Raw genomic sequence first — 27,951 nt, forward strand, 5'->3', positions numbered from 1 at the left:
CTTATACTTACTAAAAATGACAGAGGTGATATAATATATGTTTTGCCAACAAGAATATATATACGTTTTGTTAAGATTAAAAGAGATCTTCTATGTACTTCAAGAGTCTGAATACTCTTTCTAGTTTTAAGAGTAATTACAAGCCTGTCACAAAACAAGTGGAGATATAGTAATGTACTGAGTGCATCTGCAGAAATTTCAGCAAGATGAGAAGCTGCTTGTGTTTCCTACAGTGTTACAGATGCCTCAAAAAAATTCCATTCACAAGCTGGCCATTAATCTTGCTTCAGGGGAATAGTCTATAGATATATTTTTGAATATTTGTAAATATATCTATTTAAAATAGATTTTTTCCCTGGTTTCAAAGTAACAGCCGTGTTAGTCTGTATTCGCAAAAAGAAAAGGAGTACTTGGTTAGTCTCTAAGGTGCCACAAGTACTCCTGTTCTATTTTTTCCCTGCAATTATATTGTATTATTTAACTAGGAGTTAAATTGTAAAGTATGCTAAAGACAAAGGACTAGAGTTTAATTTCTTGACACTATTGACTTGGTCAAGAATAGCTACTACAGAGAGAGGTAAGTTTCCAGATTTCAACATTCCAGGAATGGCTGCCTAGTAAAAAGGAATGGAAAATCTTGACAAAGGGTATTTCAGGGACTAGGCCATTGAGATGAGATCCAAAGTCATTACATGTATGCAGTATTGTTGTTGTAGCCCTATTGGGCCCAGGATTTAGAGAGAGAAGGTGGATGAGGTAATATCTTTTATTAGACCACCTTCTGTTGGTGAGAGAAAGAGGAGCTTTCGAGCTTACAGAGGGCCCTTCAGATCTGGAATTGCTCTGTGTAAGCTTTAAAGCTTCTCTTTCTCACCAACAGAAGTTGGTCCAATAAAAGATTCTACTTCACCCACCTTGTCTCTCAAGACTCATTACAATTTCATTGGGAAATCTCCAGTCATTGAAATTCCAGATAATCTTGTACTTAAGCCTTTTTCTCTCAGCTCATCATTTATGCAGTTTAGGGTGACATAAAATTTTATCTTAATGTCTGAAATACTGTCTTTTATTAAACAAATTATTTTGCAATATTTCAATCTTCATTAAAAATAAAAATGCAAACCAAGTTGCTATACTTCACTTGATATATTTTAGCAGGATTGTTACTTGCTGAGAATTATTTATAGTGCTTTATACATTTTTATAAACAGCATCTTTCTTTCTTTCTTTCTTTCTTTCTTTCTTTCTTTCTTTCTTTCTTTCTTTCTTTCTTTCTTTCTTTCTTTCTTTCTTTCTTTCTTTCTTTCTTTCTTTCTTTCTTTCTTTCTTTCACTATAATCCGTAGCCCTAGTGAGGGACTCTGCTGTGGTAAGTGTTGCACAAATACAGACCATGATGTCATGGTTGTTTTTCTGGTAGAAGCATAATATGATATGTCTTTTTAAAGCAATTCATATTTTATGAGCTGCTTTTAAATATTTTCAGATGAAGAGTCATAGTTATTAGTTAGCTCTGTTATAAATAATCTGATGTAACTGGATTCTTTATCTTCCAGATACTTTCTCACTTGATGGCAAAACTTCACTAAAACAAATGGAATAGCCGTTAATCATTTCTTTTTCTTTGCAGTATTTTTTGGGTAATACTTTAGATCGCTGTTTTTTTTTTCTGTTAACATTTACAAAACTTCTTAAAACATTTTTCTGATGTTTCTTTTTTATTTAATATAATATTGCCCATATTATGATTAATGCTAAATATACATATGCTAAAAACTTGAAAGGGATGGAATTGTAAATGAGTTAATCTATAATTTTTTTCTCTATGCTAACTAAAAACTTTTTAGAAAATAATATTCTAGCAATAATTATATTTCCAATGTTACTAACATTTTTAAAATAACCATCTAAAACAATTGCCAAGAATATTTGCTCTCTCTTTGCCAGCTATACATTAAGCTGTTTGTCTTTGAAATGTTCTGTTAAAAACATGTTTTAAATGACTACTTCATTTCTATATACAGTACTTGATATAGCTCCGCCACTATTAGCCCAAAAAATGCAGTGTGATCCTTGTGGCAGCTGGTGATACTCTAATGTTTTCGGATAGCGACCTAAAAGGAAAAGGGGTGTATCTCCTGTCAGCGTGCATGTGTAACTCCAATTAGGGTTCATAGATGTTATGTGCTCACGTTGAGAGGAAAATATATCCCTGAAATATGTAACTATTTATATTTATGATTAGTAAATGTACCTTACGGTGCTGTATATTTTTAAGAATAAATGTCAGTCATCAGTGACAAGTATGCCTTCTTATTTTATCAAATGAAATAAATATTGTAAGAAAAGTATATGCCTTGGTATCTTTATATTCCTGTTCAGAGAGATGCTGACACATGGTGTGATCATCCTGGCATTTTCTAGAGCAAATCCTGAACCAGTGGAACTAGCATGTTCTACGGTGTATTTGCTGAGAGAATTTCCATAGACATCAAGGAAAGGTTTATTTGATTAAGGATTACAGAATAGGATTATATGCATGGTCCACTGAAAAACAAAGTAGTATTACAGACTGTTAGAGAACTATATTTAAATACAGTTTGAATATAAATCACAGTCAGTTCTTTGATAAGCTTTAGAGATATTTAACCAATTTACTATTTTTTTTATTCACATACCATCCTTCTCCTCCTCCTTCACTTTTCTGTCATAAAAGAATGATGTGCCATATCCTGAGAAAATTCTAGCTGGTTAGGATTTACAGCAGCCTGCCTGTCCAGCAACGTAAGTTAGTGGAAACATATCACCCTTTCACTGCTGTCTTCCAGGCTCCCCACTGCACAACCCCTCCAGTTTAACTGATCAATGGTCACTTCTCTGGTTTTTCAAAATTCTGCACAAAATTGGTCCTAACTGCTTGCAGGAGTCTCTCTCTCTCTCTTTCTCTTCGTGCAATCCTGTTCTCCCATGACAGCTATGTTACATTAGAACATTGAAACCGTTGACCACTAGAGGAATGCTCATGACTGTAGGAGACAACTTTTTCAAGAGCTGGACCAAGGCTATGAAACTTAGTCCTCATTATTATTTCAGTAATAGTGCCATACTCAAAGCGAAATGCAAAACCCACTTCTTCACCCAGGCTTTTCTGAGAGGTGATTGTCATTTTTACTCATGGGATGTGCTCAGATTCTCCGAGGTCCATGTAGGAACATAGATATAAAGAAACAAAGCAAGATCCAGGACCCTGACCAACATACAATACCACTTTTCTAGCAAGGTCAGCAAATTTTATTTCCAAACAGCAGCAGTTAGTATCAGGTCAAATGTTTGTTTGTTTGTTTGTTTGTTTGTTAGTATCTAATTGTCCTTGTAGCTCAATCAGTTTCACCAGCTGTCCTAAATTCCTGAGAATGGGGTACATTTACCCTCAGTAGTCTCCATAAAGCAAACCACCAGCATAGGAATATCTTCTCAAATTTTCAATATACATGTAACAAACACTATTTAAGTATTTCCAGTGCAAACAAAATCTGGAACTGAGACTTGACTTGTGAAATAATATAACAACGGTAAATCAATTTACAATTAAGTCATCTGAATTTAACTCTATTCAAGGTCCAGGTCTAAGCTGCCACTTAAATGGTAAAGCCTCAGTGTTTTACTGTTTGCTTTAAGTATGACTACTTGGGTTTGACAGTTTAGCACAGATAAGAGAGATAAGCATTCTGTGATCCTTTCATAGTAACAACATTAAGTCTTCCTAGTTGTTCCACTTAGGGAATAAACTGCCAAATGTGTCTAATACATTGGCCCCAATAAAAGATAAAGATAAAATTGAATCTCATTTTTGGTAATTTGAAATTCTATTAATGATTTCTTATGGATCATTTACTATGACACCTGGATGCTAGACATGCACTAACAGCAATGATCACATTAAATTGCCCAACAGCACAAATAGGTCCCTTCCCTTTGCACCTCACCTACCGTAAGAAAATCATGTCCTGCAAATTCTTGTCTGTTAGGATTTTTCTTATACTGTGCTCTTGAAAGTCGGTAAACCTCAATTTCCTGGACCTAAGAAGAGTGTGAAGTGCAGTAGAGTCCTTCAGAATCTGCTATGCTACAGCACTGTATTACACAATTTCAGATAGAACACATTTGTTTACATTAACAAAGAAGCTACAGTGTCCCTTACCTAAGGATGGAAACCCATCTAGATTTGGATCTGAGCTTTCAAAGGGCCTGCTCTTGCAATGTAATGCACCTTACATCCCCACTGGAGTCAGTGGGAGTTGAGGACGTTCATCATCTTGCAGGACTAGCCCTGATGCAATATTTCTTTTACAGGAAGAGATCACTAAAAGTTGGTGGTATCAATACATATGAGTCTTCCTCAGTGATTTCTGAATCATGAACTGGTATGTCATTCTTTCCCTCAAATGTTTTTGAATCTGTGTTTGAGGAGTTGTGGGAGAGAAATAGTGTGGTAGGGTTGGGATAATCCAATATATCTGTTTGTTAATGTTGGCAGTAGCGATTAGGCTTCAACATACACACATAGAGAAGACTGTCGTCAATGAATGCATTATTCTTTTTTATGGTAACTTCACTCCCTATATTTTTATGCAGCACTGAATTTTTTTCTTTTGTTTTTACAAAATGTTTCCTAGGCTCCTCAAGCTTCTTGGGCCCCCGACAGCCTGCCAGGGATGGGGCCTGGCAGTCCTGAGAGCCCCAGTTCCAGGGCAGTCTGTGTGGCAGGTTGCCCTGAAGCTGGGGATCCAGGGAATCTGGGCAGCCAAGAAACTTGAGAGCTGGGGCTTCCAAGCTCTTATCTCAGTTTTTTACTGCCTAAAGAAATCTTCTTTCTCTCATGAGGGCAACATCCCCTTGTTAGACAATGCAGACAAAAATGGATAATTCTCTGCATAGGTGTCTCAGTGTCCGATATCCTGAGCTCATTGCTAATCTAGGTTAAGGAGCTCTCCTCTGAGTTGAAATCTTAGGAATATTTTAAAAATATATCACTCCTTCATTTTCTGTTCTTTTTTTTCCTATGAGGCAGCTATTGAATTCCTCAAAACATTTTCCAGGATAATTACAAGCAATGGTTTTTAACATAACACGATTTTCCAGCCAACCACAGACTTTTTGCTCAGGCCCCTAGGCGAGAAATTTATCAAAGGGCTTGTCTACACAGTGATTAAGTGTGCAGCAAGCTCTGGTGTGAATCATCGCTGTAGCCTGTCATGTACTAATAGGTCATGTGGATCCTGTTGCAGCACATACAAAGTTCCGCTTTGACTCTGCACTCTAAAGACAAAACCGAGGTATCTTTTTAACAACATCCATCAGGATATAGCTGAGAACCAGTCCATCTTTCAGCTTCAAAGAAAGAGAAAGCATGAGATTTCCAACCCTTTGGCTGGCAATAGAGAGAATTCTGGAAAGAACATATCCACTTACAAAATGATACTGGTGCCAAAGAGGGAGAATAACAATACCAGAAGAATTTCCAAAGACCCTGTTCCAAGACCACATCAGCTTCTTAGGACCCTAAAGGAAACTTTAATGATTTATGTAGTCTCCAAAAGGAAGTTCATCCTAAGAGAGAATTGCCCATTTTGGCAGAAGTGGGAAGTAAATAACTTCAGGTCAGAATGGGAGATCAGTTATTTCATGCAGCTATTGCATTGAATCCTGTCCTCAACTTGTTGCTTCTCCATTCCTCAAGAACCCAGAAGAGGAGAAGGTTCTCCTGGAAATGATTCAACACTTTCTGTTCACATATTTCTGTCCAGTACAGAGCATAGTATGGGTCAACAAATTTATTGGGCACAAGAAGTTCAAAATCAAGGTATTCAGAGTAAATGAGAGAAGCAGTAGAACCATAGCTTCCACTGATCTGAATTATACAAATTTCCATGACAACATTTTCAGCAGTGATCAAAAGTATTTGCATCTTTGGTGAACACCTTCCATTTCCAAACTGATGCTACACTACCTTGTACTTTGACTTAGCCAGTTCTCTGCAAGTCTTCATGAAGGTGGTGTTTGTAACAACTATATCATTTTCAAGAGAAGAAAATTTGGTCCCATACCTGAACAACTGGCTAACAACTGTCATCTCAGTATTAGACATCTAAATATTAGTGCCTCAAGAAACAATGATGGCCCCTCACTATTATTACTGTCCCTTTCAATACGTATTTATTATTACTATTAAAATGTGAGATCAAGGGGCTGATGATGGTAATTGGCTTTTTTGTAGGTCACCTTGTGTAACAATGTAAGACTTATGGCAACAGGAGTTTTCACTGAGTAAAGACGTTGGATCTTTATTGGCATCATACAATAAGTTGTATTGACTTGTGGCAACCAGTCTAAATCTGAGGACTTTGTGCTTGTTCTTTTTGTCTTAACTATTCCTGAAAGTTTCCTATGAATGTAACTGTTTCCATTTTAATTTGCCCATTTAACCCATATTTTGATTTTTTGGCACTTCTGATCTGATTAAATGCACCTAAAACAATATTTTAAAACAAACAGATTTAAATCATTTCACTGGCTTCAAGCAGTTCTGGCTGCTGCTAATTTGTTTCTTCCAGTTTGCAAGAAACAACCCAGAAATGTCAGGAACACTAAAAGCAAAGAATTAGTAATCAAAATTTTGAGTTAATTTTTTGTTGGGTAGTTTATTTTCCTTTTGGCTATTGACATGGACAGCACTAAATCCTCACCACATAGGAAAAATCAATTTAGACTGAAGATGGAAAATATTGTCCTGCAGTTGAATCTGACTCAAAATACAGATTTCCTTTGGCATTTAAAATGATTGTGTATGGAATGGAAAGCTTTTTCTGCAAAACCATTACACAAGAATACAGACAGACAAGTCTCTTCTGTTCCTGCTCCTCCCCAAATATTTTCAGTGTCCCGCAACATCCTAATTGTTGAACTGTCCCAGTATTGACTCTTCTCAACAGGTAATGCCATGAATATAATTAGGTTATAACATTCATTTGTATTTCTTTTTTACAAATGTTCTTTACAATCTGTCATTACTTTTTGTAGCATGTTGAAAACAATGTTTTTCTTCTAAGCAATACATACATTAAATTTTGTTTTAGCTTTTTCTGGGCCTTAAATTTTCTCACAGTAACCAAACCTAATTCATTTCTGTATAAAGAAAGAAAAGAAAGGCTTCTAACTTTGAGCAAACTTTTTATCATTCTAACTTGATGCCATGAAGAAATGTAAGATGGGTTTTGGAGATTGGGTGGTCTGAAAACTAGCTGGGTCCATCAGTCATTGCATCTCTGCAGAGGGATGACATAGGAGTTGTTGGGGCTTCTGTAGCCTCTACACTGCAGTAACAACCCCAGAGCAACTTGCAGGGGAGTCCAACACCTCCCCAGGTCTCCCTGTATGTCCTGGTTATTTGAGCTGCGTGCTGGCTGTTTATAGTTACACAAAATTAACTGTGCAAAAAGGATAGTAGGGCAGAAGTCTAAAGGAAATCTGGTGTGGCTTGTTTGTGGTGGTGGTGAGTTTCAGGAAGAGGGTGCTAGAAGGCTGGCATCCTTACTGCAGCAGTATTAATTCTGTGGTGTGTTGTCTGTGATGCGTCCCCCTGGGCAGAGGAGAAAAGGGTATGTGCTCTTAGGTGCTTTGCCTTTTAATGTCGTGGCTTTGTGTTAGGTATGTTTTTGTATAGACCGACCTTAACTCACACGTAATCCAAATTGTGTATGACAGACAGAGCTGGTTGCACCACCTTAGGCCCACTAACTGCTTCCTTTTCTGATCAAGAGTTTGACAATTAACATCACTTTAAAACTGGGGTAGACCTGTCATAACTACATTTTAAGGCTTGTACAGGTAGTTTAAATACTGTGAGGATGCTTTCTTTCTCTTAAAAGTGGGGATGAACACACCATGGCATCTTAGCGTAACTGGACACCCCAGGCGGCAAATAGCAGTACTCAAAGTTCAACTTGAAGCTCTACTGTTTTGGACAGGCACAGAAACCCAGGAACCATAGCCCACTTTAAGATTGGCTCACCTCTCTTAAGGGACTCTGCATTATAGAAACTGCAGTTCTGCCATGCTATTGGTAGCTGCCATTTTGGATTTGCTCCTCTGTTTATGGACCTTGAAACATAAGCCTAATAACATTGGTGTAGGGAATTCTTTCTTTATGTGGGTATATTGGAGGCATGAGAGATTGTTTTATTCTAGATGAGGGAGGTGTTGCCAAATCTTTGAGTTCCACAGGAATAGTGCCAAAAATATTTGGCTTCTGAATCAGAATTAGGGCCTATGGGAGTGGATTTGGAGAAGCCTTATGAATGCTGCATGGTGAAAAAGGCATAAATAAATTTTGTGCTGACTAAACCTCTTTTGTAATCAGAATCAAAAGAAATTTGTGGAAGCACTTTTTTATTGTTTAGTAAAGATACGAAGTTAAGTCATTCTTATTCCGAACAGAAACTAAATTAGGCTTTAATTTTACCATCTCTAGCATATAAATAGTTTTGGGACATGTCTCATGGAAAGGAGAACTCAAATTCTCTGTCAGGGTTAGGTCCACAGATCCAATTCCTCAGCATGGGTTTGTAGCTGTAGGGAGCTGAATCAAAGCTGATGGGATGGCTGATGAGGGACTGGCCTCCACCTTCTGGAGACTCCCTCAGTTTGATTCTGCCTCCTGTAATTATTGTCAGGGTGGTGGAGTCCCGCATCTACTGCAAGAGAGAATAAAAAACAACCCCCCAAGCCCCTCAATGCTGAAGAGGTGGTTTGTCTCCTGCCTGAAATTACTACTACCTCTCCCTCCCACACTGCTTAGGTGATGGGCTAGGAGGATGGTGGAGAAAGGTCCGAACAGGGGACAAAAGCTATGTGCCTCCTGTTCTCTATCCGTGCCAGAGAGTGCAGAAGGACATGCTTGTGCCTTTTGCACTCCAGTTGTCTCATCTGCCAAGTCAGAAAGGTTTCACTTTGGCTGCATTACCCTGACCCAAGAGTTCATTCCCTAGGAGTTAAGAAGAAAACAAAGAAAGAAGATGTGGGACCGCTAAACACTGAGGATGGAGTGGCGGTTAAAGATAATCTAGGCATGGCCCAATATCTAAACAAATACTTTGCCTCAGTCTTTAACAAGCCTAATGAGGAGCTTAGGGAAAATGGTAGGATGACAAATGGGAATGAGGGTATGGAGGTAGATATTACCAGATCCGAGGTAGAAGCGAAACTCGAACAGTTTAATGGGATTAAATCGGGGGGCCTAGATAATCTTCATCCAAGAATATTAAAGGAATTGGCACATGAAATTGCAAGCCCATTAGCAAGAATTTTTAATGAATCTGTAAACTCAGGGGTTGTACCATATGACTGGAGAATTGCTAATATAGTTCCTATTTTTAAGAAAGGGGAAAGAAAGTGATCCAGGTAACTACAGGCCTGTAGTTTGACATCTGTAGTATGCAAGGTCTTGGAAAAAATTCTGAAGGAGAAAGTAGTTAAGGACATTGAGGTCAATGGTAAATGGGACAAAATACAACATGGTTTTACAAAAGGTAGATCGTGCCAAACCAACCTGATCTCCTTCTTTGAGAAAGTAACAGATTTTTTAGACGAAGGAAACGCAGTGGATCTAATTTACCTAGATTTCAGTAAGGCGTTTGATACGGTGCCACGTGGGGAATATTTAGTTAAATTGGCAAAGATGGGGATCAATATGAAAATTGAAATGTGGATAAGGAATTGGTTAAAGGGGAGACTACAGTGGGTCATACTGAAAGGTGAACTCTCAGGCTGGAGGGAGGTTATCAGTGGAGTTCCTAAGGGATCAGTTTTGGGACCAATCTTATTTAATCTTTTTTTTACTGACCTCGGCACAAAAAGTAGGAGTGTGCTAATAAAGTTTGCGGATGATACACAGCTGGGAGATATTGCCAATTTAGAGAAGGACCAGGATATCATACAGGAGGATCTGGATGACCTTGTAAACTGGAGTAATAGTAATAGGATGAAATTTAATAGTGAGAAGGGTAAGGTTATGCATTTAGGGATTATTAACAAGAATTTTAGTTATAAGCTGGGGACGCATCAATTAGAAGTAATGGAGGAGGAGAAGGACCTTGGAGTATTGGTTGACCACAGGATGACTATGAGCCGCCAATGTGATATGGCCATGAAAAAAGCTAATGCGGTCTTGGGATGCACCAGGCGAGGCATTGCCAGTAGAGATAAGGAAGTGTTAGTATCGTTATACAAGGCACTGGTGAGACCTCACCTGGAACACTGTGTGCAGTTCTGGTCTCCCATGTTTAAGAAGGATGAATTCAAACTGGAACAGGTACAGAGAAGGGCTACTAGGATGATTTGAGGAATGGAAAACCTGTCTTATGAAAAGGACTCAAGGAGCTTGGCTTGTTTAGCCTAACCAAAAGAAGGCTGAGGGGAGATATGGTTGCTCTTTATGAATATATCAGAGGGATAAATACCGGAGAGGGAGAGGAATTATTTAAGCTTAGTACCAATGTGGACACAAGAACAAATGGATATAAACTGGCCATCAAGAAGTTTAGACTTGAAATTAGACAAAGGTTTCTAACCACCAGAGGAGTGAAGTTCTGGAACAGCCTTCCAAGGGAAGCAGTGGGGGCAAAAGACCTATCTGGCTTCAAGATTAAACTCGATACGTTAATGGAGGAGATGGTATGATGGGATAACATGATTTTGGCAATTAATTGATCTTTAACTGTTTATGGTAAATAGGCCCAATGGCCTGTGATGGAATGTTAGATGGGGTGGGATCTGAGTTACTGCAGAGAATTCTTTCTTGGATATCTGGCTGGTGAATCTTGCCCACATGCTCAGGGTTCAGCTGATCGCCATATTTGGGGTAGGGAAGGAATTTTCCTCCAGGGCAGATTGGAAGAGGCCCTTGGGGTTTTTCGCCTTCCTCTGTAGCGTGGGGCACGGGTCACTTGCTGGAGGATTTTCTCCACCTTGAAGTCTTTAAACCACGATTTGAGGACTTCAGTAGCTCAGACATAGGTGAGAGGTTTGTTGCAGGAGCGGGTGGGTGAGATTCTGTGGCCTGCATTGTGCAGGAGGTCAGACTAGATGGTCATAATGGTCCCTTGTGACCTTAATATCTATCAGTCTATGAGTTCCCCACAAGCAGGGAGTCTGACAAATGTTTTGAAGCATGGCAGAAAAATGAAGAAAACCCTTGACCCACCAGAGGCGGTTATATCAAAGGACAGTGGGCCAGCCTGGGGAAACCATAAGCGGGACCAGCTGAATCCACCATAAACAGAGCAAGGACTGACTGGTAAGACCATTTCAGGCATGCACCCTCCCAAGCACAGGTCTCATGATCATCTCCTTGCCCTCACTCTCCCCTAGTCTCATCTGCCAATTTGGTCTCCTTTCCTTGGTCCCAGGGAAAGTTGGGAATTCTGCACAGAGGGGAGAAGAAGGGACTCTTCCACTCAGGAAAAAATCCCCTCTTTGTCTAGGGAGCTCTTGGATTTGGTGCAAAAAGTGCCTTTACCTCAGAGGCTGTCATCTTGTGAACCCCAGGCAGCAACTGCTAGTGTTCCCTTACAGGTTTTCTATCCACTCTCCAAAGGGCAAAGCTAAAGAGATGCATGTTAGCAGAAAAGGTTTTCAGGACTCCTCATGAGACTCGGGTTTCCAATCTCCACCTCCTCTCCTGTTCTGGGTATAGCGGTCCTCTGACTCATCACAAAGGGCACCGGAGCAGAAAGCTCTGCTTACAAGGTTTTCATGCATGGAAAGGAAAAGTATCATAAAAAGAGATTAAAATTATTTGTGTCTAGTTCTCCTTCTGGTGGCTTTTCTCAGGCAGAAGGGGATTCGGGTATACCCTTTTCTGGATGTCATTCTAATCAGATCCACATCCAAGAAGAGGTCCATTTGAGTGACTCAGTAATCTAAACATTGCCACCAGAGCCATCCCTGGGGTACAGCGAATCGGGGCGACTGCCCCGAGCCCCATGTTTGGGGGGCCCCATAGGCCAGTCTGATTGGCATGTGTGGTCAGTCCCAGAATTGACGGATTCGTCACTTCCACCCTGGGCCCTGCACACCCCTAAGGATGGCCCTGATTGCAACAGCATGGATTTATAGTAATTTTTGGAATGAGTCATCATCAAGCATCTCAACTCCTAGTTCATCTTGGAGTGTTGGACACAGAGGCCCACAAAATCTTTTTGTCAGCCAAAAGCCATGAAAAGATCAGATCAGCAATTACCCTCCTGAGGAGGTGCCTGAGGACATTGTTAGGCAGCCTAATAAGTGTTCTATAGATTATCATATCGTGCCTAGGGGTAGTGCCTTGGGCAAGAAAGCATATGAAAATTCTCCAGAGTTTCCTGCTGTTCCTTCCCTGCCAATTGCTGATTTTTTTCCATCTCAGAAAGTGAACATTCCATCAGTTGAGTTGAAATCCCTGGAATGCTGGATGAGTCCAAAGAGATTTCATGGAGGATGGGCACAGGAGAGACAGAGAGGTCTACCATAAAAACAGATGGCTCAAGGGACATCCAAGAAGTAGGTGGCTCAAGGGACATGGTCCTTCTTGGAGTGAAAGATTAGTATAAATATGCTAGAGCTGAGGAAAATAAAGTAAGCTGTTCAACAACTGACCCTAGTTTTGCAGAATGGTCATTCTGGTAATGATGGACAATATGTTGGCTATGGCATATGTAAACCATCAGGGGTGTGTGTGAGGTCAAGGGATCTACAAAAGTAAGCAGCATCATTGATGCAGTGGGTGAAGGCCTATCTTTGGACTATCAGAGCCTTGCATATCAAGGGAACCAGCAATGTGAAGGCTGATTGGCTGAGCAGAAAGAAAATTGTTCAGGTGAAATGGAGTCTTCACAATGAATCCTTCTGATTGGTCATCAAAAATTTCTGAGTTCTGATTCTGGATCTTTTTGCATCCAAGGCAAACTGGAAAGTTCACCAATACTTTGCAAGATAAAAGGGAGCCAGGAGCCAGGGCATAGATGCCCCATCATTCAAGTGGCCTAAGGGCTTACTTTGTTTTTTCTCCCAATGTCCCTCATCACCAGGATAATACAGAAAATCAGAAAGAAGGCAGTGGAAGTGATTTTAGTGGCCGCCGCCCCATTGGCCCAGGAGATCTTGGTTTCCCAACCTCCTGAATATATCAGTGAAGCCTCCTGTTCCTGAGTCTGAGGTCCAATTTGTTAGCCCAGGGTGAAATTTTTCACCAGAATCGAAACAAGTTAAATCTAGCAGCTTGGCCTTTGAAAGGAAGTTTTCAGAACAAAAAGGATATTCTGCTGATCTCAGTGAAATCATAGAATTCATATAGGGTATGTCTACACTATGAAATTAGGTCGAATTTATAGATGTCGATTTTATAGAAAGTTATTTTATACAGTTGATTGTGTGTGTTCCCACTAAGTGCATTAAGTCGGCGGAGTGCGTCAACAGTACCGAGGCTAGCGTCAACTTTCGGAGAGTTGCACTGTGGGTAGCTATCCCACAGTTCCCACAGTCTCCGCCACCCATTGGAATTCTGGGTTAAGCTCCCAATGCCTGATGGGGCAAAAACATTGTCAAGGGTGGTTTTGGGTACATGTCATCAGTCGCCCCTCCCTCCGTGAAAGCAACAGCAGACAATCGTTTTGTGCCTTTTTTCTGTGCGGGTGCCATACTGCTTTCAGCAGACGGTGCACTAGGACTGCTAACCGTCATCATAGAATGACCGCTTCTGCTGTCACACTGCTCTCCTTATGCTATGAATCCATCTTGCAGGTCCTCCATATGACTGTCATCATCCACCACTTCCGCTGCCACTCTGCTTTCCTGGTGGTCTCGCAGGGCCACTTCCGCTGCAACTCTGCTCGGCTGCTCTTGTCTCGCTATATCACAGCAAGCATGCAGCCCACTCAGCTGTTGTGTCCTGGCAGCAGACGGTGCAGTAGGTCTGCAAAACTGGTCATCCAACCACCGCTTCCCCTGCAACTCTGCTGTCCTGCAGACGCCATACCACGGCAAGCATGGAGCCTGCTCAGATCACCGCAGCAGGTATGAGCATTGTAAACACCTCACACGTTATCATACAGAATATGCAGAACCAGAACCTGCGAAAGCAGGCGAGGATGTGATGGCAGCACGGTGACGAGAGTGATGAGGACACAGACTTCTCTCAAAGTACGGGCCCTGGCAATTTGGCCATCCTGGTGGCAATGGGGCAGGCTCATGCTGTGGAATGCCAATTCTGGGCCCAGGAAACAAGCACAGACTGGTGGGACTGCATAGTGTTGCAGGTCTGTGATGATTCCCAGGAGCTGTGAAACTTTCACATGCATAAGGGCACTTTCATGGAACTTTGTGACTTGCTTTCCCCTGCCCTGAAGCACAAGAATACCAAGATGAGAGCAGCTCTTACAGTTCACAAGCGAGTGGTGATAGCCCTCTGAAAGCTTGCAACGCCAGATAGCTACCGGTCAGTCGGAAATCAATTTGGAGAGGGCAAATCTACTGTGGGGGCTGCTGTGATCCAAGTAGCCAATTCAATCACTGAGCTGCTGCTATCAAGGGTAGTGACTCTGGGAAATGTGCAGGTCATAGGGAATCCCATTGCAGCAAAGCCATCCACGAACTGTGGTGGGGCGATAGACGGAACGCATATCCCTATCTTGAGACCGGAGCATCAAGGCAGCCAGTACATAAACCGCAAGGGGTACTTTTCAATGCTGCTGCAAACACTGGTGGGTCACAAGGGACGTTTCACCAACATCAACGTGGGATGGCCGGGAAAGGTACATGACGCTCGCATCTTCAGGAACTCTGGTCTGTTCAAAAGCTGCAGGAAGGGACTTTATTCCCAGACCAGAAAATAACTGTTGGGGATGTTGAAATGCCTATAGTTATCTTTGGGGACCCAGCTTACCCCTTAATTGCATGGCTCATGAAGCCATACACAGGCACCCTGGACAGTAGTCAGGAACTGTTCAACCTGAGGCTGAGCAAGTGCAGAATGGTGGTAGAATGAGCATTTGGACGTTTAAAAGCACGCTGGTGCAGTTTACTGACTCGGTTAGACCTCAGCGAAACCAATATTCCCATTGTTATTACTGCTTGCTGTGTGCTCCACAATATCTGTGAGAGGAAGGGGGAGACATTTATGGCAGGGTGGGAAGTTGAGGCAAATCACCTGGCCACTGATTAAGTGCAGCCAGACACCAGGGCAGTTAGAAGAGCACAGCAGGGCATGCTGCGCATCAGAAAAGCTTTGAAAACCAGTTTCATGGCTGACCAGGCTATGGTGTGACAGTTCTGTTTGTCTCTCCTTGATGAAAACCCACCCCCTTGGTTCACTCTACTTCCCTGTAAGGCAACCGCCCTCTCCTCCCCTCTTCGATCACCACTTGCAGAGGCAATAAAGTCATTGTTGTTTCAAATTCATGCATTCTTTATTAATTTTCCACACAAATAGTGGGATAACTGCCAAGGTAGCTTGAGAGGGGTGCGGGATGAGGAAAACACTTGGTGGGGTGGGGGAGGGGGAGAGGAGGAAAGGACAAGGCCACACTGCACTTCAATACTTATTGAATGCCAGCTTTCTGTTGCTTGGGCAGTCCTCTGGGGTGGAGTGGTAGGGTGCCTGGAGTGCCCTCCCCCTTTCCTCCCCACCACGTTCTTGGGCATCTGGGTGAGGAGGCTATGGAACTTGGGGAGGAGGGTGGTTTTTAAAATGTTTAAGAAGCTTCATTTAAAATTAAATTAAAATGCAGAACCCCCCCAGACCGGTGGCCAGGACTTGGGCAGTGTGAGTGCCACTGAAAATCAGCTTGTGTGCCGCCTTTGGCATGCATGCCATAGGTTGCCTAGAGTGAGGTTAAAGATTTGAAAATCAGGGAACCAGAAGGGGACTCCAAGCAGAGAACCCTGGACAGCACCTAGAACTTCTCAGAGGTGTCCAGGGGGTAAGTAAATGCTGCCCAGAGGAACTCTGCCCAGAAACATGAGTTGACAAGGGACCAGAAATGGGCCTCAAAGTCACATAGTAGCCCCCCATCCAGTTTTCTTCTCCTGAAGTGATGGGTGGTCATTTTGGCTGGGGCCAGGAGGAGGATGACAAGGAGGTCCTGCAACTTTGTGGGGGCACAGATGGGGTGTACAAGAATCAGGAGGTGTGGGGGGAAAGTGAAGCCAGAATTTCAGTAAGAAGTTCTGGAAGAGGGGCTGCCACCCGACACTTTTTTACAGCAGCTCAGGTGTCAAAAAGGCTGTTTCGACCACAAGATGGTGGTCTGAGAACGGGGCAGGCCTGATGGTGGGGGAGTGGGCCCGCAAGGTGTGAAATAGAGAAATGTAAGTGTTGTCTAATCAGGAGTGGTACAATCAAGTGTCCTCCACCTAAACATAAGTGAAGGTGTTGGAGTGGTCCAGGTGGTGGTCATGTCAGATGTCCACGAGGAAGGTTGACAATCCCTGAGGATGTGTGCGACAGCCTGGCATTCTCTATTCTGAGGCAGTCCCAAACATCCTAGGAGATGTTAAAATCCCCTCATAGGTCCAGGCACTTACTGGGATCCCAGGTCCCAAGGAAGGCAGACGTCCGGTATGAGAGCTTAGATGTTGACAAGGTTGAGGATCAGCCCCTCCACATGGACCCAGAGGTGCAGCAGGTGACCTGCAAAATCTTGGCAACTCCCAATACCTCAAGCTGTAGGTCTGGGGATAATTGCGGGGGCTGCGGCTACCTGGGCATATGCTCTGTGAACTGAAAGGCAGATGCCCCCAGATCTGGTGAAAGGGATGGCAGATGAAGGGAAAGCCACGGCCACTGGTAGGGCTGTACTAGAAGCAGCTGCTGCCATGGAAGGAGCCTTCCAGTCTGGACCCTTGCCCTTTTTCTTGCCAGGGTCATCTTGCTGACTGAGAGCGCCCTATTGGTGGTGGTGATAGTTTTGGCAATGGACTCCCTGCTTGTGCTTTTTGCCACTGCCCTGGTGGGGATGCTGATGACACCAGGAGAGGTGTTGGCAGTAGATGTGGGGACAGAGAGGATATCACACAGGAGACCATGCAAGACAGGGCAGTGAACTACAAGGTGTGGGCGTGGGGCGGGGGGGGGGGGGGGCTGGTGGGCAAGCAGAGGGAGGAGGAGGCCCACCAGCCCAGTGATTGAGTGGGGAGGGATTGCATTGAAGGCAGTAATACCATTGCAGCCCCAAGGTGGGTAGAGTTAGGCACTCAGGTGGCAATCATGACTGGTAGGGGAATGGTGGAGTGGAGGAAGGGCTCCATTCCACTCCCCTCCTTCCATCCCCAGTGGTAATAACCAGGCAGCTTCAACACCACCAGCAGCAGGAACAGGAAGTTGCTCCTGTATAGTGAAGGAAGCAGGACATTGCTAAAGGAGAAAGAATGCTCTCAGAATTAAATCAGCTGAATCCTGCCCTGGATGACTGGATTCTACCCCTGTCTCTTCCACAGAGTTTCTATGTGATGCTGGGCAGGTTACTGAAACCAAACCAAAAATTGTGCGCGCCTCATTGTTTGGTATGATTTGCAAAAGTGTTGAGCATTTACTTCTGCAGTGGAAACCCATGGGATCTGTGTGTTGAACATATAAAGTGTTCTCTGATGCTAAGTACTCTGAAAAATCAGGTCATAGTTGTCTCAGATTGGTCACCCAAAAGTAGGTGGATACTTTTGTCCTCAATTTCTCTGCTCCTCCGTTCCCCATCTGTAAAAAGGGGATATTTCCACCTTCCTCACCTCACAAGGCTGTTGTGAAAATAAAGTCATTAATATTTGTGAAGTATTCAGTTGATATAGTGATGGGTGCCATAGAAAAGCCCATAAGGAAATTAATAATTCTGTCTTGAGTAGGGTTTGAATAGTGCAGTAAATAGATCTTATGGCCACACTTTGAACAACAAGGAGAAAACAAAATATGGAATAGCTGATCATTAAGTGAGCACAGTCCATTCTGTGCACTGAATGAAGCAGGCATCCTGTGGAAAAAACAGCATATGAACATGTAATTAAAGACTAACAATGCATCCTCACATGGGGGTCAATTTAAGGTTAATTCTGGCATTTCCTAATTTTTGAGTGCTTGACTTTGCAACCCTAATAATGTTATTTTAATGTAGTTTTTGTGTGTGATTGTAGATTTATATTGTTCTACAGTGTAGTGGAAAATTTGGAAAAGCTTACTGTTGCATTGAGGGAGATTGGAAGAGTGTAGTGACAAGCACTAAAGGACCCTACAAGATATACACGGTGCACAGTTCAAATGCTGCCACTTACATAAGGTCATTGTGTAAACAATATGCAAATCAGTACTGCCTTATAATAATGTATTCTTGGTCATGTTTGGCAAAAATGAACTATACCAGGTGTATGTAATTTCAATCTAATAAAGTTAGCTGAATTTCAAGGCACAGGACCAGCTAGAGTAGACCTCTGTAGGGGTTCTGACATGCATATTAAGAGGAAAACTCACAATATGAATTTTCTGTTGTTTTTTTTAAAGGCTTGATGCTCTTCTCACTGATGTCAGTAGCAAAACTGCCATCAAATTAAAGATCTGGCTCAAAGAGTTCAAATGTCTTTTCATATAATTTAACGCTGATCGTGCAGACACACATTATGAGTAGTCCCATGGATCTCAATGGGATTATTCACATGGGTAAAGTTGCACATACTTTGTGTTTACAGGATTGAAGCCTGAGGGTGAAATCCTGGCCCCACCGAAATCAGTGGGAGTTTTGCCACTGAGTTCAATGAGTCTAGGATTTCACAGTTAATTTTTAGTTTTCTGCCTGCTTTCAGCAATACTTCAGATTCTAAACCCATGGATGCTTTTAAAGTTGTATAGTATTCTCTGCAATTTTGGTTTTGGTAAACTAATTTGAAGATAAAATTAAAGCCCTAGGATTCTAATATGGTCATCAAGTTAGACAGAAATTGAACAGAGATGCATATCTGTGGCAACAATTTTAGTAATATGCCCAGTAGTTCAATAATGAATTTCGTTCAGTAGCACTAGAAGATAGGTATTTCAAGACCTAAATCTTAGTAAACAAACTTTAAATTCTTTCCTTAAATAGAAAATAGTGTTACAAAACATTTACCTAGACTTTTACAGAGATATAAATGTAAAGGGGAAGGGAAAAAAGACAAACAACTTAATATTTTACTGTAAATTCACACAGAGAAAAATGTAAGTTGAAAGCCAGAATAACGAATAAAACCCGCAACCTTTTGCATCATACAAAAAATGAAAATATTTTAACAGAAATTATGTTGTTTTTAACAATGCCTGTATTATTCATTTTTCACATTTGAAACTAAATTCACTTTCTAGAAAATAGGTTGATTTCTAATTTTGATTACTGTATATTTTGCTACAATAATGTGTGGAAATCAGTTTGCATATCATTATAAAATAAAGGTAATATTTTGTTGTAAATTTTTTTACATTTACAAAAAATGCTTTTAATGAAATAGGAGGTTTTGGTACTATCATCATAAATGGGTACAACATTAAAAGTATGGAAAATCAGTGGTTGATCAAAATGATAACAGTAACCCATAAAAATTTTGTAAACAGCCATCATTTATCCACAATATAAAAAAATTAGCATAACCACCCTATGGATTACTTTGTTGCTATGTCCATTATTTTATCTACTATTTATTTTCACTCATATCCAAAATTGCTTTTATTGCTAAAATATGTATTTGTATACACTAAAGTACAGGTTAACTTGAATCTTTCTTACCATAAACATATACCAACAGTAAATAAAAAAGAAACATTTATTTACAAAATAATGATGTATACATATTACACAAATACTATTATATCAAAGTCTATGTATATATTTTTACAATATTAGTAGCAACCAATTATTTGCATTGGTTCACCAAAGTGCAAACTGTAATGTTGCAAAGGCAGGTTATAATTTGGGATTATGATATTCCTATTTTTTTTCCTCCACTGCCTTTTGTCTTACTGCAGTGCAGTCTCTCTGAGGATATCAGTAGGTCAAGAAAATGATTCACCTTTAAATTTAAAAAACACCTATTTCATATGAATGTGGAATATTACTGTACCTGAGGAGAGGGGGAATTCATTATTGTACTGTTCTTTCAGCTTGATAACTGCTTTTATTTTTATTCCACCTGCTGTGATAGCACCATTGATATTGATTACTAACAGACTAATCATAAAAGGAATGGAAACATTATGCACACACTATGCCATCCCAAATTTCTGAATTTATCTGTTTTTGTGGAATTTCGCCTTATCAGTTTTGTGTTTCTGCATTAAAAATTCAAGTGTTTAAGGACAATTCAGATGGTAGTATTGTGACAATCCTAAATGTACCAGTATATGTTTTTTAAATACAATACTAAATGAAGCTGTGATGAAATTCATTCTTTTGAGGATAAGGAGGTTGCTTTTGTCTACTTGTATATGTTGAAACCTGTATATGAATTTGGTATCTGAATAACTGAAAACTGATTCCCTTCTAGAATAAGAAATTCATTGAGAAATCCGGTGATTTTGATTGTAGCTTATCTTTTTCACTGGTTAAAAACCAGCCATTGCATATATTGTCTTTTAGTTCACATTCTGTAGCTTGTGTTGTACTGAATATGTACCGTACAGTACCCTTTTGTACAGCCTGTTGGATGTAGGCTATAGCCTATTGTACATAAATTCACAGTTTGAAAAACTGCAGAGGGGACAGAACTTTTTTTGGTAGATTCCATGTTTTATGAAGTAATGGATCTAGCAAAGAGCTCATGAGCACCCACAACGATCTACTACCATGGCTGGTATCTTTCCATATATTATTTGTTCCTTTCCATTGAAATACAGCATATTTATTGGGGACATCTTGGTAGGTGTGCAGCAGGGGCCTGCTGAACCTCTAGGGTTTGCTTGGTGGACAAGATGAGTGTGTGGATATTTCTGTAAAAATACAAATTCACATTCTCCAGAGCAGTAATTGGCTTTGTATCTCTTGGGTGCAATAATCCAGTCCCATCCAAAAGCTTCAAAATCCACAGTCAGTGGGTAACGACAGCATCGGGATTCTGTTGAGTGTTCATCACAGTCAAGGCCAAAATCCCTGCGGGATCTTTTTGGTGTGTCTGTAACCCTGACCTCTAAAAATGGATTCTGTGTGGGAAAGGAAAAGAATTGGAAATATTATTAATACATGAACTATTTAACATTTAAAGGGACGGATGGAGACGTGAAAAAATATGCAACGTCTCAGACGTGCAGATTGTTTTAAACTAATATTTTCAAATCATATTTGTAAAAGTTTCTGGAATGCTCTAATCCTGTGACAGTGGTGTGTTGTTTTCTGTTAAGGTAACTATGTCCTCTTCTAGGTGTCCCTGGCTACACTTCATCCACTTTCAAGATTTATCCCACTATTTCATACTAAGAAACTGAATTTCCCCACTATTCACTATGCAATAGCTACCATTCCTGAGCATCCCAAATAGCTGATAGGAGGGGCTTTGATCAGTGTTATGGACTTTGGGCCAAAAGCTCCCTCCATCTACATGATATAGAAGAGAGCAAAACACACACAAAAAGGCAGCTCCAAAAATTGCAGAAGGGAAAACATGTAGGCTAACATTCCAGTCCCCTCTTCCTGAAGAGTTTGCAGATGTCCCTGCACATAAAGTGTGCATCTGAAGCTCGGCAGGCATTGAGAAGGGCCTCCTATTTAGCCAGAGGAGGGAAGAAGTTGAAGCAGTTGATGTTACCCTGCCTAACTGGTGAAAATACTATTGGAAATGATGGGGGAAAATAAATGCTGCTTCTAGCAATCCTACTCCTGTATTTCTACTCTATACCTTTCACCTCTCTCAGAAACTATGCACAGGTTTTGCAAGAGAAGCTAATATTGTGGCTCCTGAGAGAGTCATACAGCCAAGGAAGCTCAGAGTGGCACAGAGGGCCATCACATGTGCGGATGACCCATGATCCACACTTTTGGGAAAGGAATTCCATGCAGACCCTGGGGCTCCATAGTTATCAAGGCCACCTCTTTTATCCAAGGCATGCAGACCAAACACCTCTGCTGAGGAAAGAAGATGGCTGCAACATAATCGTGAGTGGAAAGAAACTGAGAGCTTTTTTTCTACCTCTGTGAATCTCTGCAGAAGGGGATGATTTCATGCATTGTTGATATAGTCAGTACTTGATATTTGTATGCATGATTGTGTTTGAAGCACTAGAGGAGACAACTGGCCTATTCCAACTGAGTAGGAATATAGGAATATTTTTTTCTGTTGGATTTTTAATCAAACTTTCACAATACATTTTGTCTTTAAGCTAATATGACTGTATTACATTGCTAAGAAAATATATAAAAATCAAATTTATAAAGTATTTAGATTTATCCAAGCACATTATGCATTATAGTGAAAGAGGGAAATTATATTCTCTCAGGATTTTGTTTAAAAGTATAAATTTACTGGTAAGTAGGACTCTACCAAATTCACAGTTCATTTTGGTAAATTTCATGGTCATGCCATTTAAAAAATCTTGAATTTCATGCTCACGGATATTTAAATCTTGAATTTCACTGTGTTGTCACAAATCATGATTATGTATTTTAAAATATAAACATGTAAAGCCCTTAAGTCAGCATTTCTCAAACTGGGGATCACAACGCAAAAAGGGGTCGCAAGGCTATTGTGGGGGGTCACAGTAGTACCACCCTTACTTCTGGGTGTCTGGAAAGTGGTGGCTGCTGGCTGAGAGCCCAGCTCTGAAAGCAGAGCCACCACAGCAACAGCACAGAAGTGAGAGCGGCATGGTGTGGTGTTGCCACCCTTCTCCACTGCTGCTGCTGGTGGCGGCGGCGCAGAAGGGTGATAGTACCATGCCATGCCACCCTCACTCCTGCGGAACCGCTTGCAACAGTGCTGTCCTCAGAGCTGTGCTCCCAGCCAGCAGCCACTGCTCTCTGGCCACCTAGTTCTGAAGGAAGTGCAGAAGACTGGCAATACCACGAACCCCCTACAATAGCCAGATTTCACCGGGGAGATCAGATTTCACGGTCAATGACTCATTTTTCACAGCTGTGAATTTGGTAGGATTCAAGTATAAGTATTGCTTTATTGATGTAGATAATAGGTTCAAAAATATACTTGCGTAGATTGTAGGCAATTATTGCTTTTCAAAGATTGTTAACACTGAAGGAAATTCCTTACCATTTTTGTTTAACTGCAACACTTTCAAATTTATTTTATTCAATTAAATTTCCAATAAAAAGAAAAAAGGTGCCTATTTTGGGTCCTTGACTGCTTTGACATAATTTTGAAAATAATATGGTATAAAAAGTACTGCATTTTCAGAACTGTAATATTTAAAGAGTGAGTTGTATAATAAAATACAGTATTGTCAATTAGTTTTATACTTTGTCATAAACATAAAGCAAATTGTGCCATTCATGTTTAAGCAGAATCTCTTGATGGCATGATATGTTCCAGCATTACATAAAGATGTCCTTAATTCAAGACCCATTGTGAGGTGGTCTTTTGTCTCCTTTCTGTGCATGCAAAATTTCCATTATAGTTAACAGCAAATACATGTATTCAGAGAGAGAAGAAGCTCCCTCTCTTATTTTGAATGCAAGAACTTGGTCAGCAGTACAAGATTTGAGGCAGCTTATTCTCAAGTGCAGGAATCCAGGAGCCCTCATTTTTTTGCTATACGTTAAAAATAACTTTTCATTAAGTAGCATTTTAATATCTTTTCTTTACTCCTGGATTTCATAACAAATATTTTGCACTTTTCTAGGATCTTCCATTGAATATCAAAGCCCTCTACAAACAAGGTAAAAAAGTCTCCCAGCATCCCTTTGAATTCGGTAAAGTAATATTACCTCCATTTTACAGATGGGGAAACTGAGGCACAGGGAGATTAAGTGCAAGATCAGAGAGCAAGTTTGTTGCAGAACTGGGCATACAGAACCCTTCTCTTAACCCTCACTCCTATATTTTAACCCCTAGGCAAAGATTCCACTTCCTCTCCTCGAAATACAACATAAAACATGCTTTCCAATTCCAATTTCCTTTTCTTATTGTAAAAAGGTCTATACAATAAGAAAAATCTCTGTGGAATTTTTCCAGTAGAACTTACCAGTCCATCTTCACCTGGTCCTGGGAAAGTTACAGCAAGATCTCGTCCATTCTCATCAAAAGCTTTGATTTCAATGCCTAAGTTGGATTCAGGTTGTTTGAGCCAATTTTGTAACACTGTCTTCACATCAATACTCTGCCAAATACCAGTGCCTGGGTTCATGTCAAGTTTCAAAGATCGAATTCCAGTATATCTTGTACCGTCTTTCATGGGTCTGATGAGTCTCAGGATCTGCACGAATACTGTTGTAGGTTTCTGGACTTGCCTCAAGTAAATCCACAACTGGGCCTTTACTACTTTGTTATATTGTATTTTAGAGCTAAATTTAAAGAAGCAACATTTTGGTTTCCCCTCCATTTGCACAAGAAAATCAGCTATAAATGAATGGAAAGAATAGATTACTGACCTTGGAGCAGAAAGGAACTTGCATAAACAAATCAGAAAAAATATCCAGCCTATATAGTATAGCTTGGTAAGATATGTTATCAGTGGAATATTGACTGCAAAAGTGGCATGTACTTAATTCACTATAAAATAAACTCTCAACTCTGGATTTTGTGGGTTTTGTACTGTATGGCATTATTTAACTGAAATTAACAGAATCATTGTGCCTCAAATTTTTAAGCCATCTAGAAGTAATACAGTAAAACCTCAGAGTTAAGAATACCAGAGTTATGAACTGACCGGTCAACCACACACCTCATTTGGAACTGGAAGTATACAATCAGACAGCGGAGACACCCCCCCCAAAAAAAAGGCAAATATAGTATAGTACTGTGTTAAATGTAAACTCCTAAAAAAATTAAGGGAAAGTTTTAAAAAAAAAAAGATTTGACAAGGTAAAGGAACTGTTTCTGTGCTTGTTTTGGTTAAAAGCAGCATTTTTCTTCTGCATAGTCAAGTTTCAAAGCTGCATTAAGTCAATGTTCAGTTGTAAACTTTTGAAAGAACGACCATAAATAACGTTTTGTCAGAGTTACAAACAACTTCCATTCCCGAGGTGTTTGTAACTCTGAGGTTCTACTACATATTATCACAAGGAATTGACGGTCATTTTCTGAACAACCATGTTTTAAGCTAGATTTACTATTTTCCAACTAAATCGAGTAGGATCTTTATGCTATGTAAGCTGTTCACTTTGATTTCTTTAGCTAAGGGGTGAGCACATGCTGAAATTAAAAAATGATGGGGAATATTGAGATAGAAAAAGGCTGTAGGGGAACATTTCCTTAGAATTCTCTGGGAATCTGAATACTTATACTAACTGAGCAGCTGTACCAGTCAGTCTGGGACAGAAACACTTCCTCCAGCCAAAAATTACCTGCAGGCTGAACACAGTGTACAGACTACTCTGCTTAAGAATGACTAACTACTAACACCTTTCTGGCATTCAACTCCTGCAGTATCTTTACAAAAACACATTGAACAGCAAATCTATACTTTTTAACTAGACACTTCTGTGATGTTATAGATGTTTCTAATGTATCAAACATTATCATTTTTGCTAGCATATTATATAAAAAGAGGTAGCTGTGTTCAAGCTACAGTAACACCTACATTCCCCTCCTTTGTTTTATGATCAATCTATCTGTTAATAAATTAGTTTTAACCTATGGATCTTTATTTCTTTTGGCTTAAATTATATTATGGTAAAGTGTTTTCATTGTAGTAATCTAACTACCCTTGGTATACAGTACAGGTGCAAAATCTATTAGACCCAGATGAAACTGTCCATGTTAAGGGGTAGGAGGGCGAAGTAGTAATCCCTCGTGGTGCAGAGCTCCAATATTCATAACCTCATCTCTTCAGATATCTGCTTTTCTAATATACTAAAAATGGTGATTTGTTTTCTTTAGGCTGTCTATGAAAAGAGTGGAGTGAATTGTGAAGTGACAAATAAACAGAGCATAGATCACCTTTCTTCAATCAGCAAAGAAGAATTAGGTAATAGTAGGCTTGATTATAAATGTTGGTTAATTGGCCTTTACCTACATCATCATGATCAAGCTACTGTAATACATTCATTCAGTATTGCTATATAGTATCCTACACTGTTAATTTAACCTATATATTTTATAGTCAATTAACTTCTATAAATGTGTACATTTTGTAGTTAGCAACAGCAGCTGATATTCTGTTAGGTTTGTGTACTACATATCTCTGTTGCTGGTAATATATCTATGCCTTATATGCCCTGTCTTGTTTTCAACTTTTGTCATCATATTCATAAGTGTTATTTTGAAAAACAGCTGCCATAGCCAAATACTTCAGCTGATTAAGAACATAAGATACTATAGTATTAGCTGTGCAAAAGATACTTGATAGGAGTCATGGCAGATGTTTAGCACTCAGAAGATAACTAAGAATCTGCTCATTCAGTAAATGCCTTCATTCTTCCCTGACACAACTACTGGAGTTGATAGATATACATGGACATTTCAACATCTAAAATCTATCATTCTTCTGCTTACTTTAAATATATAGTTTACATTCACTGTTTACTGTTAGCTGGGCTGTGCGGTACTAGCTTCTGAGATCAGCAGAGGAAACAAGTATTTAAACCTTTATTTGCATTTGTTATAGTGTATTATAGTTAAGTGGTTGTAATGTTCTAAGTGACATTTTTTTGTCAGTTTCTAGTGCAATGTTTAAAAAGTGGTGGCTCATAAAATCCTTGTTAAGAGTTATAATTACCTCATTATTTGCACTGATTTCTTTGTACTTCCCTATATTTACTGTAGGAAATACCTTGAATACTGCAAATACCGAGGTCAGCAAACTGCAAATCTTATTTAGTATCTTAGGCAATTGGCAAGATACTAAGGACTATTCCTGTGTATGTTATAAGGGAGCAGGAAAATAATACAATAAAATAAAAGATCACAGTGAGGTCATTGGATGATGATTCAAATTATTTAAAAATATGTTCTTCTCCCTCCCTCTTACATACTTCTGCCAGCAGCAGCCTGTTAGAAGAGACTGAGACAAGATTTGTTGCTCTTAAGCACTAGGACAACTGTTTATCAGTAGAATAGTGTGATATTAAAGTAGCAGGACTACTTACACTCTGTAGGCATTGTAATAATAGTCTCAGTTGTAGCATGATAATCATCATCTTCCAAAGAACCATCACTGCTGTCATCTCTCTGGACGTCATACTGATCAATCAGTTCTTGCAATGGAGGAGCTTTGGGTAAAAGCTGTTTTATAGTATCCCTGCTAATATTAGGAGCTTGTTCCAGACGAAGTTTGCTGAGGATTTGAATTTTTATGGCTTCTATTCTGGAAGATTTTGTATTTTGCCTCCATGTACATGCAATGCATAGTTCATCTTTTTCTCCATTCTCTTTTGGCTGACTACTGTCATTAAGAGCCACTGGACCAAGTATAATCAGCATGAACAGGTAAATATAAACACAGATTTGTAGCTTTTGCATGATCTCACATTCAGTGCAGTCTTTTCCCTTCCTTGCTTTCTTATTTTTTTCTTTCAGTACTAAACAGATCCCTAAAGGCAAGTATAATCCGAGAAACAACTTGCCACACTGGTGAATCATATATTTTCCAAGAGGGCTTTTATACTCCAACTTTGGTTAGACTCGTGTCGTCAAAACCGATGATTGGCTGTTGTACCAACAATGAATCTAGCTGTCAGAGGTTAAAGCCCTGTCTGTCACAAGTCACTAGACAGCATTTTGTTACAGCCCAGGGTGAACTGATTTATCT

At 40.1% G+C, this 27,951-nt stretch overlaps 1 protein-coding gene across 1 annotated transcript; it reads right to left on the reverse strand.

The window, feature by feature from the left end:
• Positions 1 to 20,856: 20,856 nt before the first annotated feature.
• On the reverse strand, positions 20,857 to 27,662 carry MSTN (myostatin; the record flags this gene model as incomplete). Its single annotated transcript, XM_084642643.1, has 3 exons — positions 20,857 to 21,237; positions 24,226 to 24,599; positions 27,290 to 27,662. 3 exons carry the CDS (start codon positions 27,660 to 27,662, stop codon positions 20,857 to 20,859), a joined length of 1,128 nt encoding a protein of 375 aa, XP_084498769.1.
• Positions 27,663 to 27,951: the final 289 nt, after the last annotated feature.

The sequence above is a fragment of the Lepidochelys olivacea genome (genome assembly GCF_965140295.1).
Source record: "Lepidochelys olivacea isolate rLepOli2 genome assembly, chromosome: 11".
Lineage (NCBI taxonomy): Eukaryota > Metazoa > Chordata > Testudines > Cheloniidae > Lepidochelys > Lepidochelys olivacea.